Genomic DNA, 21,676 nt, shown 5'->3' on the forward strand with positions numbered 1-21,676 from the left:
AAATCTTTTCTATAAATAATGTAAATTCGAGCCGTCGTAGCGTCTCCATTAGGCTTCTTAGAGATGCAGCTTGTACAGGCTCCCCACATAGTCTCGTCCCGGACACCAATCCCCCGTGCTGAGATTTTCTTGTTTAATTGATACAAAGGTGAATAACCCTCAGAGAGAAAATGAAGTAGACAAATCATTTCACAGCCAGACGGGCCATTCCCTCTGCATGAATGAACTACAATCCCCTCCAAGCAGGCGCGCCCCTAGTATAGGAGGAAAAAATGCTGCGCGGTAAGAAGCTTTCAGAAATAGAAGGGTTAATAATTTAGTGTCGTTAATTAGCAAAATGAGCTGAATGAAGTGAAGAGAAATGTAAATTCCAACAATATTCGGTGTGACCTTTGCCCTTTGCCTTCCATGAGTTCTTCTTGGTACTTGCAGACGGTTTTTGGCAGAACTCGGCAGGGAAGTTGTTCCCGCCGCCATCTTGGAGAACTAAGTCCAGATCTTCTGTGGATGTAGGCTTGCCCCAATCCGTCTGTCTCTTCTAGTCATCCCAGACAGACTGGATGATTTGGAGATCTGGGCTATATCTGTGCGGGCCGGATCATCAAATGTATTTAATTTCCATTAAAAAGCAAACGTTCCGACTACAAGTCCGTAGACCCCCCATTTGATGCTTTTTGAACATTCTTACTTGTAGACACTGCTACCCGTCCAAGTGTACGACATCTTTATTTAACACCCACCAGGTCTGAAATTCTTAATCTGTATGGGAAGACCGAACGTATTATAGAATTCTGGCGACCAATGGGGTCTGCCAATGCCATGTGTAACTGCTATTTTGGTGGTCCAGGTCCCTGGGTGGACCCGAACGACCGGGACCCCGTTGCAGATGTGAACCTAGCATGAGCTGCACTATTAAGACAATCCTATAAGGAAAATGTCTCTCCAATATGACTATGGCCAAGGAGGCTTTTCAAAAAGGGAAAGTTAATAGTTACATTAAAAATACAAAAACCTTTTATCTTCTACAGACTCACACCATCTTGTTAATGACACTAAAGTGACATTCCCTTTAAACCACCCATCAAGGCCACTGCCATGCCATGTCATGCCATGCCTCTCTCTTCTGCATCTCACTACATTTACGCTTCATACTGTCTGGAAACCTTAGTTTTGGTTTTTCTGACTGGCCCAGACCCCAAAAATACCTTCATTAAAGTTAATGTTTCCCTACTGCTAAATCTGAAGTTCCACCTGTCCTCTACAATGGACTATGACTTCTTCTTAGGTGTCCAAGGTCTACCACTTCCTTAGGTCTCCTCCGTCCCACAACCACTGATCGATCTGTTTGCTTAAAAGTGAAATCCTGCAATTTTCACTCTGCACACCAAGCCTAATAATAGACTGGCAATTGTTAATTCTGTAGGGGGTTTTCTTTGCATCAGTCATGCCATTTACATAACAGACAGGATTACAATTGGGGTGGAGCCGATCTTGAGATTTCAGGATCGATTTTAAAATCCGATTTCTGATCATTTTCCAGCCGATCCCTATCACTCAATCGTAGTCAATGCTTCTCTATGGTAAAAGTCACTTTTAGGGTTGAGCCGATTTCAAAATAACCTCCAACTCTAACCGATCTTTTCCGATCCTGATCGCTCGACCCTAATTACAATAGAAGATAACACCTACACAGATAACCCCACTGAGCTATCCCTACATCCACTACTGACAGTAGATGATGTCACAGCTTATCTCCTCCCCCTCCCCGCACTGAGCATGCCTGGAAAACTCTCTCATAGACCTCAATGACTTGACTCCGGTCTATTTGCTGTGTGTGGCCATGACTGTGCTGTAAAGCGTATCACTAAATGCTGTAAAGTGAAGAACCTCAGCCACATAATCATGTAAAAAAAAAAAATAGAATAAAAAAAATGTGCAAGAAGAAACTAAAAGCAGATTACAATTGTGATATACCATGTATCTGGTTTTATATATATATATATATATATATATATATATATATATATATATATATATATATATAAAAATAATATAATATATAATAAATATAATAATTTAATAATTTATTTTTGCAATAAAAAATTAAAAAAAAATTTAGTGACACCTCCTCCTTAAGCAGTCGGTCATCTGGTCTTCTCCGAGCCCTAAATGTCTACTATAGAATAAATTGTAGTCCTTGACGTTCATCCATTTTATTTTGGGCTTGTGCTTCTCTAATGCAGCTTCTCCCCTTCAGCCTTCTCCTTTCCTTAGACTAATTCTGATTTACCATCTGCCCAAAGCTTCATATAAATACCACAGAAGGAATAATGCTCGAAATAATTGGCACATTAGATCTGTCTGTTTCAACCTTCCATGACAACCAAACTGTGCGAAGCAGCATCTCGAGCTGTGAGCTTCGCGGAGAGGTAAAGAATATTTCCACTGAAAATTGGCAGACAAAGTGGAAAAAGTTAGAAAAAAAAATCCCATTGACTCAGTTGCGGAGTCTGCAGCAGTGAAATCTAAACTAGTGCTGAGATGATTTGTTTGGTAATGGAGATCTGCCGACACGTTTACCTAGTGGCAGCTCAGACGTTGCTGCTAGCCGGGAGCCATGATTGTTATCATTAGCAATGGATCAATGTCGATTTGTTCTCCTGAGCGTCAAGTGTCGTTCTGAGGGGCCAAATGGATTGCGGGCATGGCTGACGTTCCCATCACAGCCACTTGCAGGGGTTAAATTGGAGGGGCAGCGGTTGCATTGTTAGGGTGGATCACTTGGATGAAATAGATAATTGTACCATCATAGTGCTATATTTAATGGTACCATCAGAGTGCCCTGCTTAACAGTGCCATCGTAGTGCCCTAGTTAAGGGGTTTATCAGGCTAAAAATATGGATATCACCAAATATCAGCTGTTCTCATCGAGAGAATAGAGCAAAAACGGACAGCACTCTGTGTTGTGACTGAACCAAGTTACTGCATGGTGCTGCTTGTAGGCCGCTCTGATGGCGCTGCTTGTAGGCCGCTCTGATGGTGCTGCTTGTAGGCCGCTCTGATGGCGCTGCTTGTAGGCCCCTCTGATGGCGCTGCTTGTAGGCCCCTCTGATGGCGCTGCTTGTAGGCCCCTCTGATGGTGCCGCTTGTAGGCCGCTCTGATCGCGCTGTTTGTAGGCCGCTCTGATGGTGCCACTTGTAGGCCGCTCTGATGGTGCCGCTTGTAGGCCGCTCTGATGGTGCCGCTTGTAGGCCGCTCTGATCGCGCTGTTTGTAGGCCGCTCTGATGGTGCTGCTTGTAGGCCGCTCTGATGGTGCCGCTTGTAGGCCGCTCTGATGGTGCCGCTTGTAGGCCGCTCTGATGGTGCCGCTTGTAGGCCGCTCTGATGGTGCCGCTTGTAGGCCGCTCTGATGGTGCCGCTTGTAGGCCGCTCTGATGGTGCCGCTTGTAGGCCGCTCTGATGGCGCCGCTTGTAGGCCGCTCTGATGGCGCCGCTTGTAGGCCGCTCTGATGGTGCCACTTGTAGGCCGCTCTGATGGTGCCGCTTGTAGGCCGCTCTGATGGTGCCGCTTGTAGGCCGCTCTGATGGTGCCGCTTGTAGGCCGCTCTGATGGTGCCGCTTGTAGGTCGCTCTGATGGTGCCGCTTGTAGGCCGCTCTGATGGTGCCACTTGTAGGCCGCTCTGATGATGCCGCTTGTAGGCCGCTCTGATGGTGCCCCTTGTAGGCCGCTCTGATGGTGCCGCTTGTAGGCCGCTTTGATGGTGCTGTTAGTAGGGTACAATGATGGTATTATTAAGCAGGGCACACTAATGGTACTCTCATGTAGGATTGGGAATACTGATAGTATTGTTTGTAGAGCACTATAATGGCATTGTTACATAGGGCATTTTGATAATACTGTTAAATAGGGTACTCTTATAGTAATGTTAAATACAGCATTTTGATGGTGTTGTTTGCAGGACGCTCTGCTGGCACTATATAAATAGGGCACTTTGATGGTACTGTTTATAGAGCACTCTGTACTGTATGTAAGGCACTATGATGGTACTGTTAAGCAGAGCATGGTACCATTCAGTAGGGTACTCCGATGCTACTGTTAAATAGGACACACTGTACTGTTAACAGAGGTTTATATTGATGGTACAATTAATATCCCAAATGTAAAGCAGCATGGAATTAATGGTGCTATATAAAGAAACAATAATAATAATAATAATTATAATAATAGAGCATTCTGGCGCTATTAAGGGGGCACTCTGACAGCACTGATCACTCTGAGGACACTTGTGAATTGAGGAGGCACTCTGATGGAACTGTAAATCGGATATACTCTATCAGTACTGTTAATAGGGGGAATGCTAATGACTTGGTGTGGTCCTTCATATTGTAGTTTTAAGAAAGTCACACCATGGCACGGTTAAGTGGGGGTCACTCAAGGCACTTTTAACAGGGGGAGGGGTCTAGCATGGTATTCTTCTATATATATTGTGGTAGATCAGAAGAATCTTCCATAGTATTACAGTAGATCTCTATGTAATCTACTTAGAATTAGAACCTAATACCAGGATAAGTAGATAAATGGATTTGTAGAACTCCGTCCTCCAATACCCTTTAAGAGTGCAATAAAAAAAAATCAACTAAAATCCTCATCTCTTAGCCAGAACGGCTACAAGGAATGACTATCTCTCTCTTTGGAGGACCATCCTGCCCTACATTGTGCAGGCAGTACATAGATTTCAGTAAGCATGTGTAATACTTAATTTCCCCAGGGGTGGTGCTGCAATAAAATGAAACACTTACAGCTAGGCCGCCTCCTAGATCGGTGATGGGTGGGAGGCCCAACGGTCGTTATTTAGTGTTGTTACCAAAGGACACCATTAACAAGTAGGGATAGTCCAAAGCAGAGAGTCCTGGTGAAGCGTCACAACTATATGACTACTGGAGTTCCCCTTTAATGGTGCAATAAATGTCTTAATAATCAGATCTATTAAATACCGAATGCACGCAAACTGTGAAACGACAATAATCGGAAATTCCGAGCGCGTTTTACTTGTCTAAAATGATTAATTTGCTTTATTTGGAAAATAATGAAATATTAAGTGGTTATGAAAATGAACATAGACAGTAACATTTAATGAGCCATTGACCTTTAAATTGGGTGAAAGTGGGACGCGGCGACAATGCAGGGTAACTACTGTCTTAGGAGCGGAGTGTTTAACCCACTTAATAGAATGGAATATATGACCTTTATGGTATGCCGCTTTTATGCCTGGCTTGCTTTGTTTACTAGGCGGGGGAGGGGCTCTCCTCATTATACAGTACTGTACTCATTTACAGACTAAGTGATTAAAAATTGTCAAGTGTGATTAATATATAACTCTAAGCCGACATAGTTATGGCCTATTTGTATTATAATGCCCAGAATTTAAAGGGCTGATCCACAGGGTGGAGGATAAGGGTCTGATCACAAAAACAGGGGACACCATATCCCTAGTGTATATAGAGCACCAGTGTGTAGACATGATCACAAGCCCACTCACTTCTACCGAGCACTGTAGTCGGTGATCTCCATCAGTCCAATACAAGTGAATGGAGAGATGGTTGCGATAATTTTGCCACCCTGAAGATTTTCTTTTATACTGGCGATGACAGATGGCGGTATGTTCAGGTACATCTCGTAGAAATCATTGCGTATTGCAGTTTTGTTGCTCCCTACTTATTAGGTTTATTCTTTTTATTGAAATACAACTACAATGGGTAATGATCCCGAGACACAGCTGTAGTCAGTTGTTTAAGGACCCTCACCTTATCTTGTAAGGTCCTTAAGGAATAGGAAGAAACTTCGAGAATCCAAAGAAGATGATGGAAAGTGTCAGTGTTATGTGTCTGGCCGATGTACTTATAATGAGAATCAGAATCAGTTTAGGGGTCTACGATTGTTTATACGTCTGGGGTCTATATCTACTCTGGGTCTTTTATCTGTATCATATTAGGGATCCGGTGTAAGGTCTGTTTATTCTGAGGTCTAAATTAATTTTAACTTTTAGCCTGGGGTCGGTATTTATTCTGGGGTCCAGTCTTCGATCTGTATTTATGCTGGGGTCTGTATTTATTCTGGGCTCCTTTCTTGGGTCTGTATTTATTCCGGCATCTTTATTTATTCTGTGGTCTGGTCTGGGGTCTGTATTTATTCTTATTTATTCTGGGGTCCAGTCTTCGATCTGTATTTATGCTGGAGTCTGGTCTGGGGTTTGTATTTATTCTGGGCTCCTTTCTTGGGTCTGTATTTATTTTGGGGGTTTGGTTTGGGGTCTGTATTTATTCTGGAGTCTGGTCTGAGGTCTGTATTTATTCTGGACTCTGTTCTTGGGTCTGTATTTATTTTGGGGTCTAGTTTGGGGTCTGTATTTATTCTGGAGTCTGGTCTGAGGTCTGTATTTATTCTGGACTCCGTTCTTGGGTCTGTATTTATTTTGGGGTCTAGTTTGGGGTCTGTATTTATTCTGGGCTCCTTTCTTGGGTCTGTATTTATTTTGGGGGTCTAGTCTGGGGTCTGTATTTGGTCTGGGGTCTGTATTTATTCTGGACTCTGTTCTTGGGTCTGTATTTATTTTGGGGGTCTGGTTTGGGGTCTGTATTTATTCTGGGGGTTTGGTCTTGGGTCTGTCTGGTCTCTGGTCTTTAACCTGTATGAATAAGCTCCATTTGGATAGAGGACCGGGCCCCCCAGTCTCATGATCAGTTGAGGTCCACGCTGTCAGACCCCCACAGATCAGCATATTATCCCTTATCCTGTGGGTAAGGGTAACAATAAAACTTGGGCCAACACCTTTAAAGGGGTTTCCAAAACTGGATATTGATGACCTGAATATTAACGGCATATTCAATGTGGCCATCAACCTATTTTTGCCCCTGCCATTGCGCTTTACTTGCCAACCATTGGCAGATTTCATCTGGCACGGGTGCCAGTCTTTTTAGTAGGATAAGCAGGATACCACGTCATTGTGCACTAGATTAAAGAATTTATACTGTATTATATTTCCTAGGCTGATAATGGAAGAATTTGCCATCGCCGCCATCGCACCTCTTGGTTATCCAATATCATGATCCAACATGACTGCTCTCAGGATGTCACCTCGTGTAATTAATCATTGTGGGAGTTTCCCAGGTTAAGAGGATAAAGAAAACAAGGGAAATGTTTGTCTAAACTGATGCAGCGGAACCATTGAGCGCTAAGATGACAGTAGTCAGCGGTGTAGAAACACAAGCAATGGCTTGCCTCTGAACACTGGCTGCCGTCACTCACAGACGTGAACTTTCCGCAATGCATTGTATCAATACATCTCCATTCAAGCCAAAAACACCACTGAGCCAAGCACATGTTCATATTCATGCCTGGGCTGTAATTGAAGAGGTTACGGCCAGATCAGTCAATGGGAGAACTGGAAGAGATTTCAAAGCAAACATTTAGCTGAACTTTACATTGTGAATAGAAGGATTGTTGGAGATGATATTTAATTGCAGAGAGAAATGTCTACATGATGAATGGATAGATAGCCCTGGAAAACCATCAACACCAGGCTAAGACAATAGTTCACATTTCATCTTTCCAACAAATTCCACCTATGTATTATATTGGGGTAGCTTCTCCACATGGGGACCCAACTAGAAGAGAGTCTTTCAGGCAGTATCCTGGGGAAAGTAGGCAAAATGGCAAGACTGGCACACGAGCCCTCACTCAAGATTTTGTGCTTTATTACTCAGAATTGCTCAGCCCCCATTCTGTCAGCCCTCCGGCACCTGCACGTACCGATCCCATTCATGACTTGGCAGTGAGTGGAGGACCATGTGGTCACAGTAAAAGCCCCCACATAGTAAAATGCCTCAGCTTCCACATACTATAATTCCACTAGCCCCCGCAAGGTATAAGTGACCCACCTTACACACGGTATATTGTCTTCAGTTCACACATACTGTAATGTCCTCAGCCTATACACACCATATTGCCCCTGCTCCCCACATAGTATAATGAACCCAGCCCCCACACACCATATTGCCCCTAGTTCCCACATACTATAATGACCACAGCTCCCACACACCATATTGCCCCTCATCTTCATATATTGTAATGCCCATGACTCCCATACTCCAGAATGTCCCTGGTCCCCACATAATATAATGACCCCAGCCCTACACACCATATTGCCCCTCGTCCCCATATTTTATAATGCCTACAGTCCCCAAATAGTATATTCCCCCAATCCCCCAAGGATCCCAGTGGTGATCAACAAGAATCTGGGGACCATTCTCACGGCTCAATATTTGGCTCCAATGATGAGAACTTTCATCAGTAATAATAGAAGCACTCACTGGTTACTGGCACGGCCTGCTAACCATTAATCCACTGCTCTTCTGATGATTATCAACATCAGGGCGGTTTTAACCATGAAACTATCTGAACCTACCTGAGATATTGTTCTTCTCATGGCCGAGTGGTGGTGATTGATGGCGGATCTGAACAAGCTTGTGCAGCATCAAAAGACTATGTATTGCTTCATCGGTGTACCTAAAAGACCTGGTACACCTAGGACTCAAGGACACTTTTGCACCGGAGTGTCAGAGGTTCAGGTTGTATAATCCTATTTCCTTCCAAGGAGTTTAGAGGGGGTCAATAAATTAAAGTATAACAAACACAAAACTATACGTGACTATCCAATCCCCAATGATCGAGGGTTCACACTCTGCTGGTCTCCAACCCCCAATGATCGAGGGTAGACACTCTGCTGGTCTCCAATCCCCAATAATCGAGGGTAGACACTCTGCTGGTCTCCAACCCCCAATGATCGAGGGTAGACACTCTGCTGGTCTCCCAACTTCATAACTCCAGTCCCTGAACCATTATACCAGAAATTGTCATCTCATTGCTGGGCCAGGGATCACATGCTGGCCACTAAGGTTTGGGGCCGGGTGCTGCCGGATCCTCAGGAGATCACAGGATTCAGTATAGGTTTTTTTTTTAATTATTTGGAGTTATTTTTTTGTAACTGCGTACAATGATGTATTTCCCATAGCATTGGCCCCATCCTCACTGGGTGGTAGAACCTGTGCACGGCACGAGGTTCTCCTGAGGAACTCCATGGAATTAGGTGAGGAGAACTGGCCCATCCATGGTAGAGAAACAAATATAGGCCTTTCTCCTATATGACGAAACACAGAACCATGATGAGGTCTCATTTTGATATTTGGAATGGCACTCCTTCGCTTCTATGGAGTCCAATGGTGGTCACCCACACAAAAGGAATGGTTGTTAGGCAACGTAAGGTTCTAGAACCTTCAGAAACACAAGAGAGCACTGGAAGAATCGTAGTCAGGCGAGCTACACCTGGCCCTACAGTATGAGAAGGAGATGGAGGAAACCACAGCATCTGCTTTGGATTTTCTATTCTATTCTTTTGCTCCTCGTACAATTTCTTCTAAGCATTTGTATTCCAAAGCCATAAAACTATGACACGATATTAAATACACTAAAATGTTCTCATTTAAAAAAAAATCTTTCTACCGCGGCCTCAAGGCTTGTTTTATTAACACAACGTGTCCCAAGTGGGGTCTGAGTGCAGGAGGTGGGTCTGAAGGATCCATATAAAATGCAGGGGAGAGATTTGCTTGATTAAATTACCGCTGATTTTTGTTATTTTTTTGCATTTCTTTCCTTTTGTTCTCGAGCACAGCTGCAGCTGGGGAGGCCGTAAAATCGCCACAGAACACGCAGCTCCAGTCACAGATCCCCAGGCATGATATATTTCTAAGGGAAGTTACATCTAATTGTTTCATCCCCGTTCCTTTTGAGAAACGTTTTACGAATTAAGGACTGATTTTAATCCAAATAATAACCGGATGGTGGTGGGGGAGGGGTTGGTTTTGTAAGGGGGACATTAGGTTGTTTGACTAAGGTCAGGTTCACACCACACCGTGCACTTGTCAACTTGTCATATTCTGATATATGACTGATTTAATGGGTCTGAAAATCATCAGTCTAGGCAGACTAGGAAGAAAGGAATGGGCATGCAAAAGTCAATGTGCCCAATCCTACGTACTTTTTCAGTGGACAATCAGGACAATCTCATACACAATAGATAGCCAGATGACCATGTGATGGGATGTCAACTACCTAATATTTCTATAGGCACCTTAAAAAGTCATTATCTATCTATCTATCTATCTATCTATCTATCTATCTATCTATCTCCTATCTATCTATCTATCTATCTCATATCTATCTATCTATCTCCTATCTATCTATCTATCTATCTATCTATCTATCTATCTCCTATCTATCTATCTATCTATCTATCTATCTATCTATCTATCTATCTATCTATCTCATATCTATCTATCTATCTATCTCCTATCTATCTATCTATCTATCTATCTATCTATCTATCTCCTATCTATCTATCTATCTATCTATCTATCTATCTCATATCTATCTATCTATCATCTATCTATCTATCTATCTATCTATCTCTCTATCTATCTCCTATCTATCTATCTATCTATCTATCTATCTATCTATCTCATATCTATCTATCTATCTATCTATCTATCTCCTATCTATCTATCTATCTATCTATCTATCTATCTATCTCATATCTATCTATCTATCATCTATCATCTATCTATCTATCTATCTATCTATCTATCTATCTATCTATCTCCTATCTATCTATCTATCTATCTATCTATCTATCTATCTCATATCTATCTATCTATCATCTATCTATCTATCTATCTATCTATCTATCTATCTATCATCTATCTATCTATCTATCTATCTATCTATCTATCTATCTATCTCTCTCTCTCTCTCTCTCTCTCTATCTATCTATCTATCTATCTATCTATCTCTCTCTCTATCTTCTATCTATCTATCTATCTATCTATCTATCTATCTATCTATCTATCTATCATATCTATCCGATTGCTGGGGAACCATTTGCCATGCCTATTATTGTGCAGTCTTGCTATAAGGTACAATGCTGTGCTAGTCCAGGGCTCCTGACTTGTAAGTCTTCATGTAATATTTACTTACAATAGGTGTATACATAATAAATTGCATTAATCTATAGAAAATGCCGGGTCTACAATACGAATACTCAGATGATTGGGTTTTATGACCGTTCTATATTTCTTGCCTTCCACACAAATGAACAGCAGAACCTTTACAATGACTTTGTAATAAATTCTGCATCGAGATCTTTCTCAGAAATTGAATTTGTCCATAGTAACTCTGATTAGAAAGGTAGATTGAGTCTGAATCCATAAAATAATCTTCCCATTTATTTTATATATGCGAGTCCTCCTTAATTGAGAAGTTACAATTTGCCGGTAGCACTGAAAGCATTAAATCTGCTGATTTACAACCACACCGACCTGTGAGCGAAATGCCATATTTTATATGACCCAAGCCAACTTCTAATCTTTGCTCTGTCCTCTCCATGTAGAATAATTTAGTTAAGGAATTACTTATTCATCACCACAAATCTGAGAAAAAGAACTGTTTTCACTTGCTCTGTTGCTTTCTTGGGAGGAAAGTTGGCAGCGCTCCTATTAAGAACATTTCCCCCAGAAATGAAAAATAAAATAAATATAAACCCTTCTGTACTATAATTCTAGTCGGTTATTTGTCTGTTATGTCTGATATAGGAAAAACTGAGTGATAGTTAATTTGTGGGGGGGTCACTAAAAGATAGGGGTGTATCAGAAAAATATAGGAAACAGGACTCAACTAAATGAACCAGCATAATGGTGTGATTACTGTATTATAACTACTAGAATACTGCCCTCTATATACAAGAATAGAACTACTATAATACTACATCCTATGTACAAGAATATAACTACTATAATACTACGCCTATGTATAAGAATATAACTACTATAATATTACTCCTATGTACAAGAATATAACTACTATAATACTACGCCTATGTATAAGAATATAACTACTATAATACTGCTCCTATGTACAAGAATATAACTACTATAATACTGCTCCTATGTACAAGAATATAACTACTATAATACTACTCCTATATACAAGAATATAACTACTATAATACTACCTCCTATGTACAAGAATATAACTACTATAATACTACCCCTATGTACAAGAATATAACTACTATAATACTGCTCCTATGTACAAGAATATAACTACTATAATACTACTCCTATGTACAAGAATATAACTACTATAATACTGCTCCTATGTACAAGAATATAACTACTATAATACTACTCCTATGTACAAGAATATAACTACTATAATACTACCTCCTATGTACAAGAATATAACTACTATAATACTACTCCTATGTACAAGAATATAACTACTATAATACTACTCCTATGTACAAGAATATAACTACTTTAATACTACTCCTATGTACAAGAATATAACTACTATAATACTACTCCTATGTACAAGAATATAACTACTATAATACTACTCCTATGTACAAGAATATAACTACTATAATACTACTCCTATGTACAAGAATATAACTACTATAATACTACTCCTATGTACAAGAATATAACTACTATAATACTACTCCTATGTACAAGAATATAACTACTATAATACTACTCCTATGTACAAGAATATAACTACTATAATACTACCTCCTATGTACAAGAATATAACTACTATAATACTACTCCTATGTACAAGAATATAACTACTTTAATACTACTCCTATGTACAAGAATATAACTACTATAATACTACTCCTATGTACAAGAATATAACTACTATAATACTACTCCTATGTACAAGAATATAACTACTATAATACTACTCCTATGTACAAGAATATAACTACTATAATACTACTCCTCTGTACAAGAATATAACTACTATAATACTACTCCTATGTATAAGAATATAACTACTATAATACTACTCCTATATACAAGAATATAACTACTATAATACTACTCCTATGTACAAGAATATAACTACTATAATACTACTCCTATGTACAAGAATATAACTACTATAATACTGCTCCTATGTACAAGAATATAACTACTATAATACTACTCCTATGTATAAGAATATAACTACTATAATACTACTCCTATGTACAAGAATATAACTACTATAATACTACTCCTATGTACAAGAATATAACTACTATAATACTACTCCTATGTACAAGAATATAACTACTATAATACTACCTCCTATGTACAAGAATATAACTACTATAATACTACTCCTATGTACAAGAATATAACTACTTTAATACTACTCCTATGTACAAGAATATAACTACTATAATACTACTCCTATGTACAAGAATATAACTACTTTAATACTACTCCTATGTACAAGAATATAACTACTATAATACTACTCCTATGTACAAGAATATAACTACTATAATACTACTCCTATGTACAAGAATATAACTACTATAATACTACTCCTATGTACAAGAATATAACTACTATAATACTACTCCTATGTACAAGAATATAACTACTATAATACTACTCCTATGTACAAGAATATAACTACTATAATACTACTCCTATGTACAAGAATATAACTACTATAATACTGCTCCTATGTACAAGAATATAACTACTATAATACTGCTCCTATATACAAGAATATAACTACTATAATACTGCTCCTATATACAAGAATATAACTACTATAATACTGCTCCTATGTACAAGAATATAACTACTATAATACTACTCCTATGTACAAGAATATAACTACTATAATACTGCTCCTATGTACAAGAATATAACTACTATAATACTACTCCTATGTTCTAGAATAAAACTACGGTAATACTGCAGAGGGATATAAATCATGAGGGTCTCTGTAGAGCTATCCTGCATTTATGTGACTATTTCAGCAGGTGTAGTGCCCCTCCACGCACACACATTGATAATGACATTACAGGTTTCAGTGACAAGTAATTCGGTATACATTAGAAGTTTGCGTTTCATGGTGAATGGCGGTGTCTCATTATCGGTTCCTGCTCCTCATTGTTTAACATTGTGTGTATAATGAGATCTCTCTCTCCTTGTAGATGTGTGATTCTGCCTCTGTAGCGCGTTTAACCAAATGCTATTATACGTGACAGTATAAGTGATGTTGACTTCTGTGTTATTGTGTGACAATTGCTATATAAAAGTTTCTCAGATCATAATTATAGATCTACCTAATAATCTCAAGTTAAGTCTCAAAGTACTTCGAAGAATTCTCCAGTTTGCCGTTGACTTTCATTGTGTATTAGGCAACGCTTCTCCCAAGGGTTAAATATAGTTATGGACATAGGAAAACTTCTTGAACTGTTTCCCAACACCCGCTGTAATAATACCGCAACATAGACACCTATTTCATCACTGTACGTGGAAAGAAAAAAAAAGTTATGGGTGTCAGAATATGGCGACTCCAAGAAATTTATTTTGCTAAGACTTTTTTTAGGGGTTAAAACAAAAAAAAAATTATAGGAATGTAGTATCACCGAAATTATATTGACCCAAAGAATACAGGCGACAAGTAATTTTGGCTGCACAGAGATCTCCGTAAAAACAAAGCCCCTAAGAAAGTCACACCAATTCAGTTTGTCTCCAATTCCACCCCATTCTGAATTTTTTTTCAGCTTCCCAGTACATTGCACAGAATACTAAATGGTACAAGCAGTGGCGTAACTACAGAGGCAGCTGCCACAGGGCCCGGGACATTGGGGGCCCGGTGACAGCCGCTACCGCAGCTATCATTATACTCGGGGGTCTTTTCGGACCCTCGAGTATAATGATCGGCAGCCTGGGACCAGTAAGAAACATAAAAAACACTGTTACTTACCTCTCCACGATCCAGGCAGGCTTAGGCCTGCATCCCGGGTCATGTGACGTCTGACGTCATTGAAGATGGACTACTTCGGAGGCCGACAGCGTAGGAGCCGGGAGATAGGTGAGTAACAGAGTTTTTTTAATGGTTTTCTCCCCCTGGGTCTCCGATTATTATACTCTGTGGTCTGAAAAGACCCCAGAGTATAATAATTGTTTATGGGTGTCCACAGTGGGATATAATCATAATATTGTGTGCAGGGGCCACTATGGGGACATAATACTGTGTGCAGGGGCCACTATGGGGACATAATACTGTGTGCAGGGGCCACTATGGGGACATAATACTGTGTGCAGGAGCCACTATGGGGTATAATACTGTGTGCAGGAGCCACTATGGGGGATAATACTGTGTGCAGGGGCCACTATGGGGACATAATACTGTGTGCAGGGGCCACTATGGGGCATAATACTGTGTACAGGGGTCACTATGGGACATAATACTGTGTGCAGGGGCCACTATGGGGTATAATACTGTGTGCAGGGGCCACTATGGGGACATAATACTGTGTGCAGAGGCCACTATGGGGTATAATACTGTGTGCAGGGGCCACTATGGGGGATAATACTGTGTGCAGGGGCCACTATGGGGACATAATACTGTGTGCAGGGGCCACTATGGGGTATAATACTGTGTGCAGGGGCCACTATGGGGGATAATACTGTGTGCAGAGGCCACTATGGGGTATAATACTGTGTGCAGGGGCCACTATGGGGACATAATACTGTGTGCAGGGGCCACTATGGGGCATAATACTGTATGCAGAGGCCACTATGGGGACATAATACTGTGTACTGGGGCCACTATGGGGTACAATACTGTGTGTAGGGGCCACTATGGGGACATAATACTGTGTACTGGGGCCACTATGGGGAATAATACTGTGTGCAGGGGCCACTATGGGGGATAATACTGTGTGCAGGGGCCACTATGGGGGATAATACTGTGTGCAGGGGCCACTATGGGGGATAATACTGTGTGGAGGGGAAACTATGCGGTATAATACTGTGTGTAGGGGCCACTATGGGCTATAATACTGTGTGCAGGGGACACTAAGGGACATAATACTGTGTGCAGGGGCTGCTATGGGGCATAATACTGTGTGCAGGGGCTGCTATGGGGCATAATACTGTGTGCAGGGGACACTATGGGGGATAATACTGTGTGCAGGGGACACTAAGGGACATAATACTGTGTGCAGGGGCTGCTATGGGGCATAATAGAGCGTGCAGGAATGCGTAAGAGGTTGTCGGTCGAGGTCTTCAGGGTCGGTGTCGATGGGGGGGGGGGGGCAATGTCAAAAGTTCGCCACGGGGCTCCGCCATTCCTAGTTACGCCACTGGGTACAAGTTATATTTATCCTTCAAAAATGAAGCCCTTGTATGGCTGTGTGAATGGAAAAATACAATAGTCATGGCTTTGGGAGTCAAGGACGTAAATTGAAAAACGCGCCCAGCAGGAAGGGGTTAAATAGCAATCTACCAATGTAATGTTAGGGGTTTAAAAAAAAAAAAAAAAGAATCAATTTCATTGTTTCGGGGATTTTTTGTTTTTTTTTCTTACCCAACCCTCTGACATTTGTGACATTAGAGCCATAGAATTGTGTTGGGGTCGTCAGGCTGAAAAAAAAGGGCCCCATTGACTTCCATTGCGAAACCATTGACTTCCATTGTACTAAAAACAGACTTTTGACGGACATTAAGAAAACATGCATCGCATCCAAAACAAAGCGGCTCCAGAAATGTTATACTAATGCAAAACTGCACCAATACTGCAAGGCAAGGGGCGGGAGCCTTCATTCTCAAAATTAATGCAAATCCCAGAGGTGGGAAAAACATCTGTCCAACATTTATGGGATCTCCTAAGCATATTCCATAAATGTCCATGATGGGAATACCCCCTTTAAGGTCAATGGTTGCCCTCTGTATTCTTGTATATATGCCACCATGCAAATATATCTTTTCCCATGTAGTGGCCACTGCAAAGGGAATATATTGCTAGACATGGCCTCCCCTCACAATACCAGTAGATATACTAGGTCCACTTTGGATTAAACCGGCAAGGCTTGTGGGGGGTACCCAGTACATATTGGTTAGTACATACCAGAAGTGATCCAAGGAAGGACAATGCGTCAATCGATAATCGGATCATAGGTGCCCAAAGCTCACCGATGTGTATAGGGTGTGAAGGCCAGTCCTGTCCAGAGCAAATTGCTACAAAACTTCATCATGGACACCTTTAGAGGCCTTGTGAAGTCATCGCCTTGACCGATATGATCTGTTTTGGTGGGTTGATGAAGACGTATAGAATATTAAACACTCTTATGACTTATCAGCCATAGACAGTCTTAGACAGGGTCATCTATCCGTGTGAAGTGCATCACCTCCATTGGTCGCATGGCCATACTGCAGCTCGGCCCCATTCATTCCAATGGCACTAAAATGTACCTTACCGGGGCAACATGGTGGCTCAGTAGTTAGCACTACAGCCTTGCAGCGCTGGAACCTGGGTTCAAATTCCCTCCAGGAACAACATCTGCAAGGAGTTTGTATGTTCTCCCCGTGTTTGCGTGGATTTCCTCCCATTCTAAAAAGACATAGATAGGGGGAAAAAAACTTACGTATATGGGGCTCACAATCTACATTAAAAAAATATAATAAAATGTACCTTGGCCATGTGATCAACAGATGATATTCACACCATTATAATGGCCCGTGCGACCAATCTGAGAATAATAGCGCAAGTCATTCAAGCCTATGAGAGATCCATGAAAACGGTTACTCTTGGATGTACACTCTGTACTTTTTCACATCTCGTTGGAATATGCACTTAGGGCCTAGTCAGACGACCAATATCCTTAGCTGGGTACTGTCTGTGATTTGTGGCAAAATAGACCCTGGAATGGCTCGGACTATAGGGTCTACCCACCCATTGCGTTAAATGGGTCCATAAAACAATCAGTTCCCATACAGATCCCTTCACCACATGGCGGAATCTTGTGAATAGAATGTGGAATCTTATGACTTGATGATCAACAGTCTTCCACCCATCGCCACTCTCCGCCAATATTCCTCCACGAGTCGCCGTCCCCATTCACTTAAATTTGGTTCCGTAGACGTACCATGAATTGGAAAAGCTCCTAAAATCCCCTTCCATCCTCTCATTCCGTAGAGTATCTCGTTGCGGCGGAGTCCTTGTCATCGTTGAACTTTGATTGAAGTTGTTACCGTCACGAGACGCGCACTCTACTAGACACCTCTCTTTGGGATGAGGGTTACATCCTTAACATGTTTAGTACCTTGTTAATTGTGAGGCATTGTCAGATACGTTAGATCGGAGCGTCTTGATGTCTGCGGTGTAAAATTAATTAAAATGTGCAAAAATGCTTTGTCTTAATTGTCAGCTTTAATTTGATCTCCATCCAGCGCTGATTTTACTTATAATTACGTGGGTGTCGGGGAAAAGCTTGTCATTATGTGCGAGAGGAAAATCTGAAATTTTTTTTTTTTTTCCTCGATGATTTATAGTCGCGGCATGAAAATCTTTCCTGCTCCTCTTAATATAATAATTTCATCTTATGAGGCCAATGAGGCTACGATGGCGTTTCTCCGAAGCCGTAATGATAGCGATCCTCAACCATTTTTAGGTATTTAATGATGAGCTTAGAAGAACGGAGTCGAAGCCAGACTCTTCATATCCCAAATGAGCATTAAAAATGGAAAATGACTCGTCCCGGCCAAGGCGGGTTTTTTTTTTTAACCTTTTTTTTCTGTGTTTCGCCGTCCGCCGATGTTACTTGTTGCTATGGTGACGGCGACACCGATCCATGTTTTATTATATAGGTTTAATAATATGGATAATCAGCATTTGACCCCCATGTAATGTGTCTGTAGAGTATACGGGTAAATGTGGCGGCGGAGGCCAGGATCATTAATACAGAAAAGTATGAATTATCTATATTGCAGCTGTACGGATGGGATGTAGCGCTCGGACTTCTATTTACAGAACCGGAAGTCACAGTCAGCAAATTGGCCGGCGATTAACGGTATTTGTCATAGAGATAACGTTGTTGTGCGCTGTCAGGGGTGTACACAAGGGGGCAGTGTCACAGATAAAAGCGTCCTCTTGCTGATCCTGATCGGCTCCACTATGCTGAGTGATGATGATGATCCGCAACAAGAGAGGCGACTCATTGGTTACCGAGGCCTGGCAGGAATCAGAGCCCTGACTAGTGACCAGTGGGGCCCAGTAGGTTCTCACGTAGGACCCTCCAACTACTTCAGGGTGCCAGCGGAGATCTGACGTAGTGTGTGCTGGCGCCAGGACCAGAGATCATGCAGAAAAATATTCCTGGGCCCCATACTGTATCTGTGCTCATGGCAAGGACATCTTACTGTGGGACCTGGGGGCGTTATATTATGTGGGATCCAGAGACATTGTACTGTGTAGGAGCTGGGGGTATTATACAGTTTGGGGGCATTATACAGTGTGGGTTTATGGATTATACTGTGTGTGAGCCGGGGACATTATTCTGTATAGGAGCGTTATACTGTTTGGGTGTAGAAATTACCCTGTGTGGGACTTGGCGACATTATACTGTATGGGGTCATTGTACTCTATGGGGGCATTATACTGTTTGGGTGTAGAAATTACACTGTGTGGGACCTGGGGTCATTGTACTGTATGGGGGCATTGCACTGTATGGGGTCATTGTACTGTATGGGGTCATTGTACTGTATGGGGTCATTGTACTGTATGGGGACATTATACTGTATGGGGACATTATACTGTATGGGGTCATTGTACTGTATGGGGGCATTATACTGTTTCTGTGTAGAAATTACACTGTGTGGGACTTTGGGACATTATACTGTATGGGGGCATTATAGTGTTTGGGTCTATGGATTACACTGTGTGAGGGCTTTGTACTGTATGGGCCTATGGATTATACTGTATGGGAGCATTGTACTGTATGGGGCTATTATACTGTTTGGGTCTGTGGATTATACTGTGTGGGAGCTGGTGGCATTATTCTGTGTGGAGCATTGTACTGTATAAGGACAATATACTGCTTGGGAGCTGAAGATATTATATTGTGTGGGGGTCACTGGGGGGCATTATACTGTGTGGGTCCTGGGGACATTGTACTATATGGTGACTGTGGGCATTATACTTTGGGGTCTTGGGGCATTATACTGTATGGGACCCGGAGACATTATACTGTGTAGGACCTGGGGACACTGTACTGTGTTGGGTCCCCGAGGAGAACATCATAATGTGGCCCCACAATTACTTCCCCTCTGGAAAATCCTGCGTTCACCACTCTATATTATATTGTGCAGCTTGCAAAAGACATAGGCATCTTATAGGACCAGATCTCATGGTGCTATCAGTCATCTACATAGGCCATGAGCTGGTGTTGATGTCGATCAAGGTGCACAGTCTGGCGGAGGATGATCCTGATTCATGACAAGGCCTGCGTGTCACCCTGAGTCAGGCGAATCCTCCGTTATCACAGGTAGAATACACCCTGTTTTATTTTTAGGATTCTGCATTGGGCACCTGATCACGCCATCCATCCCTTTCTTCTGGTTAGGGTCCAGCTAGATTTCGGGAATATTTATTGTCACGCCATTGAACTGTTACGGTAAATGTGCCTCGGCTTTCCAGTAGAACAAGCCTAATCCTATTTTTTTTCTTTATTACAGCCTCGACTGAAAGTTCTCCGTAACATAATAGAGGCAGACCGCCGGTCCATCCTCCTGCAAAGAATCGCAAGCTTCCAAAAAAGACTGTAGAAGAATGTATCTAAAAGACGTCATCGAGCCAATGAGAGGGAAAGTGCAGCGTGTCATTAAGTCTGTGATTTATGGCTGCCTGTACCCGTGTGGCTCAATGCTCTCCGCCTCTTATTATGTTCTCCTGCCATGTGTTTCAGCCGCACATACGGGATCATTTGCTGGGACTTCACTGTGCGTAACTACCATGGCTCAACAAAGGCCCAGCCATCACAATAGCAGGCACTTTTTTCACACGGCACCTATCAAATTCCTCCCCTATTAAATACATCAAGTTCCCTTTTCTCGCTCAATGCCCTATTCACATCTGTTAGACGTTATCACAGACTTCTACCACTGATCAGAATGTAAATGTTACACCGAGCTCTTTATACCCCGGCACAAAGGCGAAGGAAACAATGTATCTCTGTGCCGCCGCCGGCCTGTATAGGGTAATCACGTCGCGTTATTGAATTATCAGGGTATTTTCAATGAGCACCTACGGAATCTAATCTTCGCTCAATCGGTATGCCTATGTTTAATGCATGTCACTTGTGCAATGTCGTTGCTTAAAGGCATCAGCCAGTTGTGGCGTGCTTTCTTAAAGGGAGGAATGGATACGGGTATGAAGCTGAACTGTTACGGAACAGAGATGTAGAGGTTGAGGGGTAAACCCCAGAATTTGCTCCTTTACTTTGAGGTCGGATTGCACTGAACTCATTGCTCAATGGGAAATATAATGGAGTAGAGTCGGAGCTCGGGACCGCCCACTAGGCACGTGCGCCCTCATTTGCATATTTGATTCTTATGAAATAGACCTCTTTCCAAAGCCATATAGGAGTGTTTACACATCTATTTCTGTCCATTACCCAGCACTGTGATTGTCCATGATTCCAGGCCAAAAAAGTCCTGCAAGTCTCAGTATGTTAGTCATTGGGGTCCATCAGGAGTCATGTTA

At 41.7% G+C, this 21,676-nt stretch overlaps 1 protein-coding gene across 1 annotated transcript in view; it reads left to right on the plus strand.

Moving 5' to 3' along the window:
- SAMD12 (sterile alpha motif domain containing 12) overlaps positions 1 to 21,391 on the plus strand; it is a 366,237-nt gene extending 344,846 nt beyond the window's left edge. Inside the window, exon 5 of the mRNA XM_075270290.1 lies at positions 20,650 to 21,391. Within this exon, the coding sequence (XP_075126391.1) occupies positions 20,650 to 20,672 (23 nt within the window). The 3' untranslated portion in view covers positions 20,673 to 21,391. The remainder of the gene's footprint in view (positions 1 to 20,649) is intronic.
- Positions 21,392 to 21,676: the final 285 nt, after the last annotated feature.

Source organism: Leptodactylus fuscus, chromosome 4, assembly GCF_031893055.1.
Source record: "Leptodactylus fuscus isolate aLepFus1 chromosome 4, aLepFus1.hap2, whole genome shotgun sequence".
NCBI classification, from domain to species: Eukaryota; Metazoa; Chordata; class Amphibia; order Anura; family Leptodactylidae; genus Leptodactylus; species Leptodactylus fuscus.